This window comes from Nicotiana tabacum, chromosome 7 (genome assembly GCF_000715075.1).
Source record: "Nicotiana tabacum cultivar K326 chromosome 7, ASM71507v2, whole genome shotgun sequence".
Taxonomy (NCBI): domain Eukaryota; kingdom Viridiplantae; phylum Streptophyta; class Magnoliopsida; order Solanales; family Solanaceae; genus Nicotiana; species Nicotiana tabacum.
Genome location: NC_134086.1, coordinates 126,835,399 through 126,854,456, shown reverse-complemented (window position 1 = coordinate 126,854,456; position 19,058 = coordinate 126,835,399). Strand labels below are relative to the sequence as shown.

General features: G+C 37.2%; 2 protein-coding genes across 2 annotated transcripts; one reads left to right on the top strand and one right to left on the bottom strand.

Moving 5' to 3' along the window:
* The first annotated feature begins 1,041 nt into the window (after nt 1-1,041).
* Nucleotides 1,042-2,488, top strand: LOC107804170 (F-box/kelch-repeat protein At3g23880-like). Its single transcript, XM_016628015.2, has 2 exons — nt 1,042-2,304; nt 2,429-2,488. Exons 1-2 carry the CDS (start codon nt 1,042-1,044, stop codon nt 2,486-2,488), a joined length of 1,323 nt encoding a protein of 440 aa, XP_016483501.2.
* Nucleotides 2,489-3,737: 1,249 nt separating this feature from the next.
* Nucleotides 3,738-9,576, bottom strand: LOC107804171 (uncharacterized). Its single transcript, XM_016628016.2, has 8 exons — nt 9,174-9,576; nt 9,009-9,076; nt 6,191-6,257; nt 5,894-6,048; nt 5,737-5,807; nt 4,999-5,067; nt 4,782-4,882; nt 3,738-4,258 (listed from the first exon to the last, which is right to left on the bottom strand). The coding sequence occupies exons 1-8, from the start codon at nt 9,456-9,458 to the stop codon at nt 3,968-3,970; spliced, it is 1,107 nt and encodes a 368-aa protein (XP_016483502.1). The 5' UTR covers nt 9,459-9,576; the 3' UTR covers nt 3,738-3,967.
* Between the last annotated feature and the right edge of the window lie 9,482 nt (nt 9,577-19,058).

Sequence of the window (19,058 nt, the reverse complement as noted above, 5' to 3'; positions counted from 1 at the left end):
TTTATTTCATTATTCTGAAAATTAATATTAGAAAAAATAAACATGGAAGGTTTTGTTACCTTCCTAGGGAAGTGTTTATAAAAAGTAAAGTTAATCGATTTCAAAATGTAGAACTTTCTACATATTCAAATAAGGAATATATTTTAAACTAAAATTTTAGTTGATTTAGAACTCCTAAAAAATAAAAATAAAAACCTAAATTACAATATATAAACTAAAAATTAAAGGGGGGAAAGGCGAACGACATTTCGCTAAGGCCTTCGTACTTTTAATATAGTATATATATATATATATATATATATATATATGCCAGAAGCATATTGTTAAATTTTGGTTCCTTAGGAGACGGACAAGATATGTGAATCTAATTAACAATAATCACAGGACTTTACAAGTATGTTTTACAAAATTGATTATACTAGCTAGCCAGCTGATCATCCATTGGAAACTAAAAGAACAATATTGCTCATGAAACTCTCATTATTATAAGGTTCTACAACATAAAGCAAAGTTCATTCCCTTTTTAGAAAAATTTTGAAAAGGAGAAATCCATATATCCTTCTATTTTTCTTTTTAAAATATTTGACCTCTATGCCACCTGTTAAACAACGAGTTATCTTTGCAGTTTGTATTGTATCTACTTAACTGAGATATGAACGTAGAATTACATTAAATGCGATTTTACCTCAAACAATTACTGTAGTGTAATCCAGTACCAGATCATCATAAATTTCAAATTTCAAATTTATTCATTTGTTAGTAATAATCCCATTCTTATCTGCTATATTAACTTTCTTAATCAAGCCATATTACATGAATCTAAAGACAGCTACACTCCCCCCTATATATACAGTACAATATCTTAGAGTCTATCATATCATATAGTACATTTCTTTTCCTGAATATTTCTGCAAGAAAACCCTAGTAAAAACATGAGTTCAGTTTTTTAGGAAAAATATCTTTTATTACATCCTTTCTTGCTCTTCTTCAAAAAAACATTTTTTCTTTTGTGAATTTTCAATCTTTGTGTGTGTGCTAAAAATGTCTCTACCATCTTTACCCTTTGAGATCATCATCTCCATTCTCTTACTTCTCCCTGCTAAAGAACTGATCAAATTCCTTGTTACATGCAAATCTTGGTATGCCATGATAAAAGATCAAGATTTCATCAAAAAACATTTTGAAACCTCAGTTGTAACAGGTAAAAACTATCTTCTCTATGTGCCTGTCCAAAGCAAGCCAGAAAAGACATTCACTTTGCTCAATGCCAAAAACTTTCACCATGAATCTGAATTAAGAGTCCCCTTTGATTTGCCAGGCATGTTGAATTGCATTGTTGTGAGTTCAGTCAATGGTTTAACTTGTCTCACTGATATTAGCCGTTTTGGTCATATCATATATTTGACTAATCCAATTATAAACAAGTACTTGATCCTTCCCCCTTCAAATATTTATGGTGATGAACTAGATCTTCAGATTATACAGGTGAGTCTTGGATTTGGTTATCATGAAAAAACCAATGATTTCAAAGTTGTTAGAATTGGCTTTGTTGAAAATGATTGTTATGGTTGGTTAGATGAAGAAGATGATGATGATGATGAAGAGCCAAGTAGACTTCCTCATGGATATGATTTTGTATCTAGAGCTGAGGTATTTTCACTAAATACAAAGGTTTGGAAAGAAGTTAAACTAAGTTGTAATTTTTCCTACAAAAGACATGACATGTTTTCAGGAGTTGTTGTCAATGAATGTTTGCATTGGAAGGCTGTTAAAAGCAACACATATGAGGATGAAATGGTCATTTTGTCATATCATTTAGGGGAAGAAACATTTCAAGAATTTGAATGCCCAAAGTGTCAAGGTGAAGGTGGAGTTGATCTAACTGAATGTATTGGTGAGTTTAAAGGTAAACTTGGTCTTTTTGCATTTTGTGCAGTTTTTGATTATTGGTTTGGGACAAGGGGACAACCTTGTCACCTTTGGGTGATGGAGGAATATGGTGTGAAGAATTCTTGGAGTTGTCATGCTACTGTTTCACTAGGAATTATGATACATAGGCCTTTGGCTTTCACAAGAAATGGAGAAATTATAATGCAAGATAGGTTTGGAACTATATATAGCTATGATTTCAATAATAATCAGCTACTTGATTTGAACATCCAATCTGAGGAGCATGATTTGAATTTTGTCGATTTCACTGATAGCCTAGTTTTGGTTGATCTTAATGACAAACCAATGGGACAAGAAGGGGCTACTCCTGCAAATGGTGGTGTTGATTTTGATGGATACATGCATATGGAAGAAGTAAGGGCTTTTAGCCTTTTTCTTTTTATTTTCACTTATTATTATTATTATTATTTTTCCACTGGTCCGAATAATCTGGATTCTTTTTCACAATTTTCCTAATTAATGTGAGTTAAGATTGCAGGTCAACATGGTCGATAAAGATGATCCTCCAGGCGATACACCTATGAATGTTGAAAAATAGCTAAAGGGATTAAATTCAAACCAGAAGTTATTAGCCAAACCATAGTTTAGTAGCCAGAAATGGCATTTGGTTTATGCTAGATAGTCTTGTTTTAGTAAGGGGAGCCTTGGCGTGACGGGGTCACGGGTTCAAGCGGTGGAAACAACCTCTTGCATAAATGCAGGGTAAGGCTTCGTACAATAGATGCTTGTGGTCTAGACCTTTCCCGGACCCCGCACATAGCGGGAGCTTAGTTTACCAGACTGGCATTTAAGTCTGTTTTAGTAAGAAAATGAGTTACATCGATCAACAGCAATATTGATTGTTAGGGTTAAGAGTCTTTATGGCCCATAACCCTTTAAAGCAAGAATGTTGTGTTCCTTTTTAACATGTATCTCATCTCTTTTTCTTGTATTTTTTGTCTTTCCTTTTCAATGAAATGGCATTGGCTTTCTGGTTTCGCATCTTATATGTATCTCCATTGTCCTTGTCGTTTAATTAAAGTCCGTCTAATTTCAATATTATAAAATTTAGTTTCTCTAGCACTACAAATTCTCTACATTTTCTTCTAGCATATAGATCTCTTAAGAAGAAAAAATTACTCTAAGCAAATATTAATACATTGAATTTCTTTGCTAAGAACCAAAGAGGACGACAACCTCTATTTGATCTTCCCTTAAAAAATTGAAGTATCAACTGCCTAAAAGAAAAGAAACCAATACTTATTTTCCAAAAAAAAAAAGTACATCTTTTCAGATTAGTCTAGTGAAGATATAATACCTGATTAAGAGACATGATTTAGCTTCACTTTGTCAAATTGTTTCCTGGTCAAGGTAAATCAGGTTTCTTTCCCATGCTATGAATTCTTTTGAGAAACTTCAACTTGTCTCATTAGTAAAGATCCAGGAGTTCATAATAATATCTTTTTTGAGCTTTAGTTTAAGTGTCTTAAAAACACACCTGCTAACTAATTTTTGTTTTTCCCTGTATGCTACTTCCTTCGGTTCACAATAAGTGATCAATTTGCTTTTTCATTTTGGTTCAAAATAAGTATCCAGTTATTTAATCAAGAAAGAATTCAATTTGTTTTTATAAAATAACCCCTATGTACATATCCCTAAAAAGTTTTCTTACTCCTCACATTAAATGCTTAATTAGGGGTAGTTTAGTCATAGTAGATATTTTTGTATAGAATTTAGTATTTTATTAGTAGGCGTGCTAAAAGCAAATTGGTCACTTATTGTGAACCGGAGGGAGTAACACGCAAAAGTAATACAAGATGGAGTTATCTCCTAATGAAACTGCCATTTCACTAATTTGCCATTCAATGAGTACAAGATATAAGCACCAGACAAGTACACAAAACTGCACTTATTACAAAAGAATATGCCATGCCCATCCCTCTATATCAAAAGGTAAAGACGACACTAAAAATCTGCATTAAAAGGAAGAAAAAAATAAAAACGAATAGAAGGTGGGAAAACTAACCCCCCAAAGAATCTAAAGATCGATGGGTTGAAAAGAGATGGCATTTTTCTTATGTACCAAATACCCAACAAAAATGGATACACCAAATGAAACGACAGATAAGAGAAAAGCAAAACCACTGGTAGCATCCCAAGAGCTTCTTGATACCACTTTGACGCCTGCAGATGAACCTGGAGGAACATCTAGGGGTACCCAGTCACAGCTAACAGTGTAATGTCCTGATCCGTGCCATGGGTTTCCATCCGCTGGGTACCAAAACGCAGCTGAAAACTTGCTCGTCTGACCAATAGTGAATTGCACATCCTATTTACACCCCAAAAGCAAACTTGAGTTATGCAATCATGTTTTAACATTACTTTTGTCTCTAGATACTAATCAAGTGAAAAACATGCATGAAATAGCGCGCTGACGGACGTGTTAAGAATATTGGAGATAATATTGTGTATCAATTAGGATCGATTAGAATTAATTAGGTTGATTCTTTTCTGTAATGATGTACATAGTCTATGATCTTCTTTCTTATTTTAGAACTTGTATACTTCACTATTTAAACCCAGTAACTTGAGAGAATAATCAAGTAGTGTTTTCTCTCAATTTTCTCTTCCTTGTTTCATTCCTCACAAGATATTTTGTTTAGTCTCCTATGAAATAAGAGCAAAATTCATTTTCCTATTTCCTTTTGCATCTCATTAACGATGCTTATATACACGTGTTGAGTCCACCTGTGGTGGTGGGACATTAGAGTGTATATTAAATGCCAAGGTTACTAATGCATGACTAAATTTCATTAAGACTTGAGACGAAAGGCATCACTGTGATAGAATACCTGCTGAAGACGATCCATGGTTCTCAGGGCCCTAGAAAACTCAAAATAGAATGTTCCCTTCTGACCATTTGTTGAATAAGGACTGTCTTCGTCAGAATAACCTGTCAATAGAAGACCATTTGAGAAATGAAGAGGCCAGAAGAAGAACCAACTTTACAACATCATTATGAAGGATAAACGAAGAAATCCAAGATTTGACAAGGGTGAGAGATGTTACCTGAATGGGTCGCAAAACTGCTATGCCACCATGCACCCCTCCAGTCATTCTGGGCAGCAGTATCATTTCCTAAGAATAAGATATAAGGCTAAGTACTAACAAAGTCAAGTCAAAAGTCGGAGGTCAAGAATGTAGTGTCCTGCTAAGAATTTAGCAGAAACAAGATCTCCGAAAATCACAAGAAGTAAGTGAATGCATATAATAGTCGAAGAAGAAACTGATGCCCAATTTGTGTATGTTAAAGTCCTCTTTCTTAACAGACCAATTCTGAGTCAACAATGAGGGACTAGGATGAATGCAAGGATTTCTCTGCCTTCAAACTGGCTTAGACCTAATGATGCACATCCATCTGATATTACATTTACCATGGTAGCCATCAGACATGCCAAAGATATTCTATCTGATAATTGATTTATCCTTCAAGTTACATGCATATATTCATTTCATCGGAATGTTATTTCCCCTTTAGTCACCTTGCAGAACATGCCACCAATTCTTTAGGTTTATGGTAAGTGTCAACCATATCAATTAAGCTCAGCTGTAAATTTTGTGACCTCAGTAATCAGTACTTGCATCTATAAAAATGATTTCAAGTTTATTTCTGTTCCTCTTTTCCTTTACTTCACTCCCTAATTACCAAAAACAATCAAGATTCAAGTATTAATTGATAGGGGATGAATATATAATTCAAGTTAACATTTCATAGATTGATTGCCAATAACTCCAATGCATTCTTACCTGTAGGACTAACTCCATCCAGATTCTGACAATGTGGGTTCCAAGCATACAAATCAACCAGATGACCAAATCTGTAAACCATGTGAACAGAGTAAAGATAATTTGGAGAATTTTGCAAGTGTTAATGAAACAAGATAATGGTGTATACAATATTTACCTGTCTCCCCCATTACCATCTCTGTTGTCAATAGGGTTTCCACCATACAATCTACCAGGGATAGCATTTCCAATCGAGAAGTGCATGATGTCAACTTCGTAGCCACGACAAGTCTTGTTGTTGCATGCATCAGGTGATTGTTTACACCCACCCATCTATTCAAACAATTTTAATCTATATCTTAGGCAATAAAAGATACCAAACAGAAATATATGAAAGCTGTATTTTTCTTTTTCTGGAGGGACATTTACTGCATTAGCAGTTAGCATAACCCGTAAATGAATGATCACAACTTACATTATGATATGTGGCACTCTCACCAACTTGAAACATCAGTGCTACAGATGGACAATTCTTGTCATTTCTGCATGATTAATAAAGAAAACATGCGTTCTTTTATGGAAAAGAAAGAAACCTTAAGCATAGTGGAATGAAATAAACAATATAATGCAATTAAGTTGATAGTATGTTGCAAATCTTGTACAAGCACCTTATAGAAAATATGAAGTATCTCAGACATAAAATATAGAGAGTTGCCAAAACATAAATATAGATAGTTACCCATTCATGTAACACAGTGAAACTTTCACTGGCAATGAGACCACTCAGAGCAGTTTCATTAGCAAAACTCTTGAAGCATGCATAAATCAGCTTATATAGACCCCAGTTCACTAAAGATGAGGAAATTAAAGGTGCATGCTTTCCGGTTAAATAACCTGTAACAGACCATAACGTGTATTCTACATGCATTACCTTATAGAACTTTTATTGTATCTTGTACACATTCCGTGATGTACTTAAGCATCAAAAGCAAGATAGCATGTCCATTATTTCTATGTAGATAGCATGCAGACACTTTTTTTTTATAACCATGGTGTCTGGGCTAGCTTGCACGCACCTTGACTAATTCCACGGGATATCTGCTATCTCCTACCAGCACAGGTACCAGGTAACTGATGGGAAGAAATTACTGAGTGTTCTATTTGCCTTTGCTGGGATTTGAACCTTGAGACCTCATAGTTCTCAACCCAAATTGACCACTAGGCAGACACTTCTTTAAGTGTGCATTACAAGTCTCGAATACCTCGACCAAACTTCATATATTTCATCCCATAAGAAGAAAGTTATTCACTAAAAATCAAAACCTTCCTCCTTCCTTACGAGAGGGAAAAGATCAAGCCACATACACGTGTGTGTGCGCGCGTTTGTGGATGTGCATGCACGCAGTTTTAAGAGGTAACTGCTCATACTTTTATGACCAGGTTTGACAAAAGATAAGGAAAGATAATTATGAGGGTGATGTAATATTTTAGTTGGCTGTAGGTATTTTTAAAATGATTGTTAAAAGGTGTAAGGAAGGTTCAGTTAACATCATATCAAGTTCCAAACTGTAACTAGGACGACTCAAGTAAGGAAAGAAGTGGCCATTCTTTGACTAATTAGGAAAGAGGTTCATAGTGAGGGTGCAAGCGCAAGTCTAATTATACATTTAGAATGGTATGTCGTACATATTTAATGTGTCACTAATTATAGGCTACGAATATGAACTAGCAGAACAGCAAAAGAAGAGAAGATTCAAAACTTTGAGTTTACATACGAGACCTAGAAGAGGTCTATGTGTGGATTTAGAAGTTGGATTCGTCATCATATAAATCTTAGTTCGAGGATACGGGTAGTAGAATGGGTACCTGCGTCTAGAAACAGCTAATAGACATATAATGCATAACAAACTCTAAAAAACACCAGATACCCCTCTTAGATTTCATTAGCTCTCTCTCAATGGTTTAGTAACCATTGCCTTTTGCTCTTGGTTAACTCCCTGATCTAGAATAGTTTTTTGTACTAAGAGTTAACCAAGTTTTCTATTGTAACCTTTTGCATCTTCTTGATGCCTATAATGCAATACCTTACTTCATAAAAAAAAGAGATTAGCAGAATATGGCTAGAGCTGGTCATGATAATATCAGGAGTTAAAAGAATTCCAACAAGCCCGCAGATTTCAACTTTCCAGTAAGTTTCTTTTTGTCCCACTCGAACTCCTTGTTATTAAGGAGTATTGACCAACAAGAAGTAGGAATGCTAATTTACTTAGGAACACAGTTCCATTTTTACAGTAAATAGAGCAAGCAACAAGATGTATATAATCCTTCAACTTCTTCTAATTATGGAACTTACCCTTTGGCTATCGAGTTCTATTGTAAAATTCATTTTATTTCTTTATTAGCAACTCTCTCTGGGTTTTTTTCTTGGTTTTTCCATGAAAAAGAACAACTAGTCTTTGACATGAATTGAAGTAGATTTCTTCCTCTGGCACTCCTCCATAAATTTTCTTAAAAACATGAGGGGATACATAAGGTTTCATTTTCACTGAACCACTTATTATTGAGCCTTGAAAATTGTGATAGGTGTGCATTGTACAATAAAAGGAAATATAATGACCTCGTTCTTTTATCGATCTCAGGCTTCCATAATACGTTACCACAGTGCTAAAGCTGTAGCTTCTGAAACAAAAGATCCATAAATTCATACTGAGCACTACAAAGCCACTATTTGCACGAAAAGGTTTTCTATTACACTTACCCCAGTATACATGTAAGATATCAGAAATAGGATATCTATATTCTTCTAGGCACCCTTTCTATACAATAAATCAACTTGTAAATGTCAGGCAATTGTTTTTCAAGTTTCTTTCATGAAAAAATCTGTTTTAGGAAAAGTCTCTTAAAGCTAAGAAGTAGCAATGCATTGATTCACCCACATGAAAAGAAAGAAATTATAAATTGCTAACGAAGCATAAGCTGCCATGGCTATCATTTAATTCCTTTTTTACCAGTTTAAAGAGACATACACCACCAAACATTTGCTGTGTGATGATAGCATTGTATTATCTCAAAACAAAATAAAAAATGACTGGATCATTTAGAGAAACCGTATGAAAGATAGTTATTAATTTTCCTCTATAAGAAGCAGCAATCTCTAAAACTGGAATATTTGTAGCACAAGAAGTACTAATCAGTAATCACAAATTGAATACTAAAATCCCACAAGTGCTGCAAATCAAGAGTATGTACTTCAATTATACAAATCATAAGAATTTTAAACAAAATCAACTCACCCTTTCTTGTATAAATACTCTCCATCTACTTGCAACAAGAAGTAGACATCTTTCCCATCATGCAAAGCCTAATTAAGAACAAAATCAACAACCCCCAATAAGCAACTAAAAAAGAAAAAACGAAACCCCATTTCCATAATTTTCAAAATAGACAAATAAAGGTACCTTAAGGGTCATCTTTCCCCCTTTGTATTCATGGTCATGATCTGGGTCAAGAGCAGGAAGGAGAGAGAACTCAAACCCATCAATATTTTCCCAATCATCAGCGTGGCCGTCAAGGGTTACGAGTCCAGGCCTGAACTCGGCAACAACTCGGGATTCCTCATCGGCTTCGCAATGCCAGTCGCCGGATTCTTGATGGGAGGCTACAAATTGGATCCAGCTGGTACATCCAAGAACCACAAGTGTTGAGACTAAGAAGAGTTTAAGGTGGAGCAGGGGTTGCCCCATTTTATTGGAAAGGCTGAATCTTTGAGAAGAGGGAAGAGATTGTTGTTAAGTGGGGTTTTGGAAAAATGAGGAGTTGACTCAACTGTAGAGACAGCTGCCATGGATGATGTTCGTTAATATTACTACTGCTAATTTGTAGTAGTACAAACGAACAAATTGTAGATTAGTCGTACAACGCTCTTTCTGGGATGTTTCCTTCCTTCCCTACACGTGTGTTTGATATCACTTTTATTTTCTTAAATTTCTTTTTCATTTTCTTAGGCCTCATTTGATTTATTTTTTTTAAATTAAGAATTCTAAATCTGAATACATATTTAATTATCAAGATGTGTATTAAGATTAATACAACTGAATCTGAATACATATCTAAATATTAAGATGTGTATTAAGATTTGAATAACAACAACAACAACAAACCCAGTTTGATCCCAACATGTGGGGTCTGGGGAGGGTAGTTTGTACGCAGATTTTACCCCTACCTAATGCAGGTAGAGAAGTTGTTTCTAATAGACCCTCGGCTCAAGAAGGGCAAGAAGAGGAAGAGGAAAGCAAGGAAGGAAGAAAAATGGAAGAGAAAAAGGGGAGATAAAGGATAAGTAGTATCAAATAATAGCAAGGTAATATAATACCTGAGGCGAACAAAATCACATATCATAATAAAAATCTAAGAATATGAAGGGACATGCGCGCTACTAAGCCTATCGGTAAACACTATAAACTACCTACTAACCTTCTACCTTAATCCTCGACCTCCACACCCTCCTATCAAGGGTCATGTCCTCAGTGAGCTGAAGCAGCGCCATGTCCTGCCTAATCACTTCTCCCCATTACTTCTTAGGCCTACCTCGACCCCTTCTCAAACTCTCCATAGCCAACCTCTCACACCTCCTGACAGGGGATTCAATGCTTCTTCTCCTAACATGTCCGAACCATCTCAGTCGCAACTCCCGCATCTTGTCCTCCACGGAGGCTACTCCCACTCTGTCCCGGATAGCTTCATTCTTAATCCTATCTCGCTTGGTACACCCACACATCCATCTCAACATCCTCATCTCTGTTACTCTCATCTTCTACACGTGGGAGTTCTTGACTGGCCAACACCCAGCCCCATACAGCATAGCGGGTCGAACCACCACTCGATAAAACTTACCCTTAAGTCTTAACGGCACATTCCTATCACATAGGACACCAGAAGCGAGCCTCCACTTCATTCATCCCGCTCCGATGCGATGTATGACATCTTCGTCAATCTCCCTGACACCCTGGATAATAGACCCGAGATACTTAAAACACACTCTCTTGGGGATAACTTGACCATCAAGCTTTACCTCTACGTCTGCATCATGGGTCTCACTGAATTTGCACTCCAAGTATTCTGTCTTGGTTCTACTTAGTTTGAAACGTTTAGACTCCAAGGTCTGTCTCCAAATCTCCAACCTCGCATTAACTCTGCTACGCGTCTCGTCAATCAACACTATATCATCAGCAAATAGCATGTACCAAGGCACCTCCCCTTGGATGTGACGCGACAGTACATCCATCACCAAGGCAAACAAAAATGGGCTAAGAGCGGATCCCTGGTGCAACCCCATCACCACAGGGAAATGCTCTGAGTCACCACCCACAGTCCTCACCTGAGTCTTAGCATCATCGTACATATCCTTAATCACCCTAATGTACGCTACCGGGACGCTGCAAACCTCCAAACACCTCCACAGGACCTCCCTCGGAACTTTATCGTATGCCTTCTCAAGGTCAATAAATACCATATGCAAATACTTCTTCCTTTCCCTGTACTGTCCACTAATCTCCTTACCAGATGAACCGCTTTTGTAGTCGAACGCCCCAGCATGAATCCAATTTGATTCTTGGAAATAGACACACACCTCCTCACCCTGGCCTCCACCACCCTCTCCCAAACCTTCATAGTGTGACTCAATAATTTGATACCCCTATAATTGTTACAATTTTGGATATCACCCTTGTTCTTGTAAACCAGAACCATCGTACTCCACCTCCATTCTTCGGGCATCTTTTTTGTCTTAAAAACAACATTAAACAAACCAGTGAGCCACTCCAAACCTGTCCGCCCTGCGCTCTTCCAGAATTCCACCGGGATTTTGTTTGTCCCCGTTGCTCTGCCCTTTCACATGTTACGCATCGCCCCTTCCACCTTCTCTACCGTATCCGCCTACAGTACCCAAAATCCCGCCGACTCTCGGAGTGCTCTAACTCACCCAGCACAATGTGTCTATCCCCTTCCTCATTCAACAGTTTATGGAAGTATGTCTGCCACCTTCTCCTAATGAGTGCCTCGTCCATCAACACTTTGCCATCCTCGTCCTTGATGCACTTGACTTGGTCTAAGTCACGGGCTTTCCTCTCCCTCACCTTGGCCAACCGGTACAACCTCTTGTCCCCGCCTTTGTCCTCGAGCTCCTCGTACAAACAAGCAAACGCTGTGTTTTTAGACGTCGTAATTGCTAACTTTTCCTCTTTATTCGCCTTTATGTAACACTCCCGATAAGTCCTTTTTTCCTCCTCGTTTGTACTCTCTACTAGTTTCAAATAAGCAGCCTTCTTTGAAATAGATGATTAAGATTGTTTGTTATTTAACATTTGAATGTATAGAATTTATCTTTATTTGAAAATTAATTACATATAAAATTTAAATAAAATACTAATTAAATTAATATTCTGTCGATAAAATATATATTATTTTTAAAATATGGTAATTAGTGGTGGTAATGGATAACGGAGGTGCTTGTGAATGTCGACTAAAGGCGGTGGTTGGCAATGGTTTTGGTTAATAGTGGTGGTTCTGGGTAGCAGCTAGTTGTGATTGGTAGCGATGACGATTATGGTTGAGGATGGAGGTGGTGTGTAGCGCCCCGGGAAAAAAAGTTTCAAAATGTTATACGGTTATTAAGAGGTCCGACAAGTGCTAATTATATTTATCTGTATGCGAGTGTTAATTAATAATATGAAAGATATCCCATGAATAAAATAACAAGTGTATGAGGTGTATTTGAAGTGATATAGGGCCTAAAGAGAGCCCTTGGGACAAGTCAAGTTGGAAATTACATGATAGATTAAAGTTATAAATGAGCACGCGCAAGACCTAACTTTAGACGAGCATATCTAGATATGTATAAGGAGTTATGTGGTGAATAACCTATCAAATGAAAGCTCTTTGCGTCTAGTTTCTAACTCTTCAAACCGTTTGTTATTTGGATATTTCTACATAAAGTTGTGATCAAATTACCAAAGGCTGACAGTGAAGTACTGTCACAGCATCCGGGTCCGGACTTGGAGGAGGAGTGAACTGGAGACGCGAAGCATCTGGGGCAGCATCTGAAACCTAGAAATTTGGGCTTATAAGTACATGGTCGGGGAGAGAGACTATTTTGAGCTTTTGAGGTTAGGGTTCTTGAGGTCAAGATGTGATTTTAAACTCAAATCAAGTCCAACCAACTAATGTTAGTTGTTAACGATATTTTAGGTTGATTCTTACTCAATATACATGAGTTCTAATATCATTCTTACATACTAATATTATATTTCATCATCAAATCCTCATAAACACAAATATCACCAAAGTTGTAATTTTTCAAGATTGATCTACTAGAGGTAATTCTAATACTTCAAACTCATTTATTATGAGTAGTTAGAAGTATTTGTTATAAGTTTTAATGGTTGAAAGATTGGATTATAAAACTCTAGTTCATGGCATGAATAATATTTTTAAGAAAATGAGAGAGAAGATGAATAGTATTCTTGGAAATGAAATTGATGAATACAATGAACCTATGAAATTATTTGTTAGCAAAAGTTGAAAGTGATCAACTAAGTAATCATCTGAATTGTATATTTTGCAAGTGTTGATTATGGACAACGATGAATAGTAACTTGGTGGCATTGGGCAATGATATAAAGATCATTAATGACTTCGAATTGGTATTAAATTTATAAGAATGAAGTTGAATAGGCTAGCATGTGAATCTATTGGGCGATTTGAGTTGTTGGAGGCTTGTAGCCAGCTTATGAGCCATTAATGAATATTAATCAACACTTTAGGTTATATTTTGATGTAATTAGGATATCTAATTGTAGATATTGACTTGTTGGTGATGTTTGAGCATTTAATTAACAATGGAACAATGAAAGAGAATTGAAATCTTGTGAAAGTTAATAAAGCGAAAGCGAGGTCAGTAAATTAAAACTTACTCTTCTTGAGGAATTTTTTCTACAAGCATGTTTCGAGTTAATGCTGAAGTTATTTACAAATGTACTTTCATGCTTGTAGGGACAAACAAGCGCAAATGTTCCATGTACTAAAATATTATGTTACATATGTAATCATGTTGTTTTATAAAATTTTATTTTAAATCTTGTTAGCAAAATGACACGTAAGGTAAATGTATAAGTTTTTATCAAAATTTACATGTTTATAAGAGTATACATATTTGAGTGCTAAAGATAAGTTTTTATGAAAAGTATTTTTTTTGAAAATTGATAAATGAAATAGCACTTGCGATATCTTTTTAAAAATTGATCTTAAATAGCTAAAAGATTTAACATTTAAAAGGTTGTTCATTTAATTTTTGTTCAAGTGGTTTAGATTTTCTATTAATGTTGTGATTTGATAAAAATAAATCCTTTGAGGCTATTAAGCTATGAATCTATTTTTGGAATGTCAAATATTTTGGGAGTAACTAGTGGTGACCACCGAGATTGGTCGAATGTTGAGTTCATTACCATAAAACTACATGTGCGGTGTAGAGACATATTCCAAAACTAAGCCGAGGTTTGTGGGATAAGTCCCCCAAGTAGGAAAAATGTGCTATATTAGCGTGGCAGTCGATTCGTGCGGCACTGCGATAAGACGATCCGAGCAAGTAGGGTATATGATATTTGTCGTTAGGTTGATCACCTAGTTGACCTTGTTCTATATGTCGGTGTTGATATAGTACTTCTAGTGAAAGGTAAAGAATAATTTTCTTATGTTTAGGCCTAAGGAGATGAAAGTGATTTCAATGACTTAAAGCAAATTTAATGATTTCGTATAATTTTATTTAAAAACTTAGATGGATATAAATGTTTTAAAATTTATATCGTGAGTTATATTTTACTTTTTTGATATAAATTTTTCCAGTGATCTGGGGGTAGTTGTATTCATGAGAAAAACAACAAGAGGGGGCTTGACCTTATCTAAAAATTACAACACACGAACAAGCAATTGTCCTTCAAAAAATGATGGCCTTAAAGCAAAAAATTAATTATTCAGCCATCTCACCAACTAAAAAGGACTAACTAACGAAGAAATTAGCCTTGTCGTATCTTAGCCTAATGTAGGCATATGAAAATTTTCCTAACATGAAGGAGCCCTTCGCACCTCTAGAAAGGTCCTTGAAGGTGTTATAGAAGGAGCCTTGTTGACTATTCTTGGCACTTTTCGCTAGATAATTCGCAACACTATTAGCCTCCCTAAATCAATGACTTACTATGACATTAGTTTGACTCAACATTTGAGACATGTCCGTGATAATATGAAGCAACTTGTAATTGTTGGCTTGTTTGTCAATAATCATCTGAATGACTTCGAATGAATCAAGTTCCAATGTGAAATCGTTATAGCCATTTTGCGTACACAATTCTACACCTAATTTAGTTGCTTGTGCTTTTGCTATGATATTGTTGTTGCAGTTGGCAGGCTGGGAAAATGATAAAGATCACTTATCTTTTATTTAAAATGATAAAGATCATGAATTGATGAAATTACTTATCGTTTTATATCAAATATTAGTGCACTATTTTTATAAAGCGTGTACCAAGAACTTAAATTAGAGAGAGTCCATGACATTTATTGAGTACCATGGTGGTATACTCTGCCCTTAAGGGCTCCTCTTTAGGGTCCGGCTTTCTTTACGTATTTCAGGATGAGGTGTGGCATATAATGTGTATGATCACCTAATTTTTGACCATATTAAAAAAATTAAAAAAAAACTTTTAGCATTTTTAATAAAGAATGAAAAAATGTCACGACCCGACCGGTCGTTTTGCTTTCTAGAATTTTGTTTCCCTAAATAAAACTTTCGTACTTACTTTTACTGATTTATGACTTGCAGGGATGGTTGGTTCGGGATTTGGAAGAGTTTGGGTTGAAATCGGAACACTTGGTTCCTTAAGGTTGGCTTAAAAGCCAAGTTTGACTTTGGTCAACATTTTGAGTAAACGATCTCGGAATCGGGATTTAACGATTCCAACAGCTTCGTATGGTAATGTCGGAATTGAGTGTATGTTCGTATTTGGTTTTGGATGACGTGGGAGCGTTTTGGCGCATGATAGTGAAAGTTGGTTCTTGAAGTTTTTACAGAAGTCCTTTAAATTTGGTTTGGAGGGGGTTTTAGTGATATCGAGGTCCAAACAGAATTCCAAGATCGGAAATAGTTATGTAATATAATTTAAGACTTGCACGCAAAATTTGGTACCATTCCGAGTAGTATAAGTACGTTTCGGCGCATTGGAAGTAAATTGAAGAACTTGAAGTTCATAAGTTTGATACAATTGGTTTTAGCGTGTGATTCCTAATTTTAATATTGTTTCGAGTGTTCCGAAGGTTCGAGCGAGTCCGTTTTATCATTCCAAACTTGTTAGTATGTTCGGGTGGGACCTTGGGAGCCCCGAGCATCAATCGGACGAGGCTCGAACTAAGTTGAAAAATTTGAGCAAGAGTTGAAGCTCTAGCTTCTTTCATAACCACACCTGCGGTTGGTCAGCCGCAGGTGCGAGCCAAACACCGTAGAAGTGGCCAAGGAAGGGCAGCCCAAGCACTGCAGAAGAGACTCATTTTCACAGAAGCTGGACCGTAGGAGCACGACCCGTCCGTAGGTACGATGCCATCTAACCCAACCTACTTCTGCAGAAGCAGACCATTGTCTGCAGAAGCGGGGGCGCAAATGCGGCCCAGTGACCGCAGGTGCGAAAAAGCTGGAGGCAATCCACGACGATGCTATTTGGGTGATTGTGGATCGGCTGACCAAGTCTGCGCACTTCATTCTTGTGTGTATAACCTATTCTTCAGAGCGGTTAGCTGAGATTTTTATCCGAGAGATTGTTCGTCGTCATGGTGTCCCAGTTTTCATCATTTCAGATAGAAGTACTTAGTTTACATTGCAGTTTTGGAGGGCCGTGCAACGCGAGTTGGGTACTCGATTGAGTTGAGTACAGCTTTTCAACCTCAGACGGACGGACAGTCCGAGCGCACTATTCAGATATTGGAAGATGTATTGCGTGCTTATGTCATTGATTTCGGGGGTTCATGGGACCAGTTTCTACCGCTCGCGGAGTTTACATATAACAACAGTTATCAGTCGAGTATTCAGATGGCTCCATATGAGGCTTTATATGGGAGGCGGTGTAGATCTCTAGTATGTTAGTTTGAGCGGGGCGAGGCCAAGCTTTTGGGTACAGACTTGGTACAGGATGCTTTGGATAAGGTGAAGGTGATTTAGGAGCGACTTCGTACAGCTCAGTCAAGACAAAAGAGTTATGCTGACAGGAAGGTCCGTGATGTGTCTTACATGGTTAGGGAGAAGGTTCTACTGAAGGTTTCACCCATGAAGGGTGTTATGAGATTTGGGAAGAATGGCAAGTTGAAACCTCGGTTTATTGGGCCTTTCGAGGTGCTTCGGAGGACTGGAAATGTGGCTTATGAGCTTGCTTTGTCACCTAGCTTGTCGGCGGTGCATCTGGTATTTCATGTTTCTATGCTCCGAAAGTATGTCGGCGATTCGTCTCATTTTTTGGATTTCAGCATGATTCAGTTATATGGTGATTTGACTTATGATGTGGAGCCAGTGGCTATTTTGGAGAGGCAGGTCCGAAAGTTGAGATCAAATGATATAGCTTCAGTGAAAATGCAGTGGAGAGGTCGGCCCGTGGAGAAGGCTACTTGGGAGATCGAGCGAGAGATGTGGAGTATATATCCACACATGTTTGAGGCTTCAGGTATGTTTCTAGACTTGTTCGAGGATGAACATTTGTTTAAGAGGGGGAGGATGTAACGACCTGGCCGGTCGTTTCGTGAATCATAGCCCTATTTTCCCATTTTTGCTTCTTTATGTGTTGATCAGTTGTATTGTGTCGTATCGGGTTGGTTGGTTCGGGTCCGAAGTGGTTCAGGACTGGAATGAGACACTTAGTCTCTTATTTAGAAGCTTAAGTTGGAAAAATCAACCGGATGTTAACTTATGTGTTAATATTCTCGAATGTGAATTCTGATGGTTCGGTTAGCTCCGTTAGGTGATTTTGGACTTAGGAGCATGTTCGGAATGTAATTTGGAGGTTGATGGTAAAATTAGGCTTGAATTGGCGAAATTGGAAATTTGGCGTTTTTCGATCGGCAGTGGAAATCTTGATATCTGGGTTGGAATGGAATTCCGGAAGTTGGAGCAAGTTTATAGTGTTATTTGAGACGTGTGTGCAAAATTTCAGGTCATTCGGATGTGATTTAGTAGGTTTTGGCGTCGTTTGCGAAATTTTAAAGTTTGGGGGTTCTTACGCTTGAATCCGAGGGTACTTTGGTATTTTAATGTTGTTTTCAGTGTTCTGAAGGTTCGAATAAGTTTGTATGTTGATATATGACTTGTTGGTATGTTTGGTAGAGGTCCCGAGGGCCTCGAGTTGATTTCGGGTGGTTGACGGATCAAGGATAGAATTTGGAGGAATGCTGAAGATTTCCTTCAGCTGTCATAACTGCACCTGCGGAGTGGGGACCGCAGATGCGGAGAGGGACAACAAATGCGGGATTTGGGAAGCTGAAGCAAGACTGCAGGTGCGGAAGGAGGAGCACACCTATGAGACCGCAGGAGCGGGTATTGGACCTCAAAAGCGATTTTGGGCGGTTAAGTGAAAACCGTAGATGCGGTGTTTTTTACCGTAGAAGTGGTCCCGCAGATGCGGGTAAAGGGCCGCAGGTGCGAGATGCCTGGGCAGAAAGTATATAAGGAACCCTTCGCGAATTTGGCCATTCTTCACCATTTTTCATTAGGATTTTGAGGCTTTTGGAGGGCTTTGAAGAGGGAATCAAGGGGATACTCATTGAAGTAGGTTACTTGAGCTTAATACTTGTGATTATGGTAATTTTCAGTTGTTTAAGCATGAAATTAGTAAATTAGGGATGAAATTGAGGGAATTAGGGCTTAAAATTGGAGAGTTTGATTTGGGAATTTGAGGGACCATTTGATGTCGGATTTTGATGAATTTAGTATGTATAGACTCGTGAGTGAAAGGAATTTCTAGTTTTGTAATTTTTGTCGGATTCCGAGACATGGACTCGGGGGCCGGGTTTGGGTGAATTTTGAGATTCTGGTATAAATTGATAGTTTTTTGTAAGGAATTGATCCTTTGGCCTATATTGATAACATTGTATTGCTTTTTGTTAGATTCGGGACGTTTGGAGGCCGATTTCAGACGAAGGGCATTGCGGAATAGGGATTTGACCGTTTGAAATAAGTAATGATTGTAAATCTTGTTCTGAGGGTATGAAACCCCGGATTTCACATCATTTTACTATTGTGAGGTGACGCACATGCTAGG

What these genes read in the sequence shown, in the direction of transcription:
- LOC107804170 (XM_016628015.2), top strand. Translation starts at nt 1,042, where the DNA reads ATGTCTCTACCATCTTTACCCTTTGAGATCATCATCTCCATTCTCTTA. An exon ending in GATACATGCATATGGAAGAA is followed by an intron (nt 2,305 to 2,428) that starts GTAAGGGCTTTT and finishes TTAAGATTGCAG; the next exon opens with GTCAACATGGTCGATAAAGA.
- LOC107804171 (XM_016628016.2), bottom strand. Translation starts at nt 9,458, where the DNA reads ATGGGGCAACCCCTGCTCCACCTTAAACTCTTCTTAGTCTCAACACTT. An exon ending in GGGGAAAGATGACCCTTAAG is followed by an intron (nt 9,077 to 9,173) that starts GTACCTTTATTT and finishes GTTCTTAATTAG; the next exon opens with GCTTTGCATGATGGGAAAGA. An exon ending in CCATGGATCGTCTTCAGCAG is followed by an intron (nt 4,259 to 4,781) that starts GTATTCTATCAC and finishes GGGTGTAAATAG; the next exon opens with GATGTGCAATTCACTATTGG.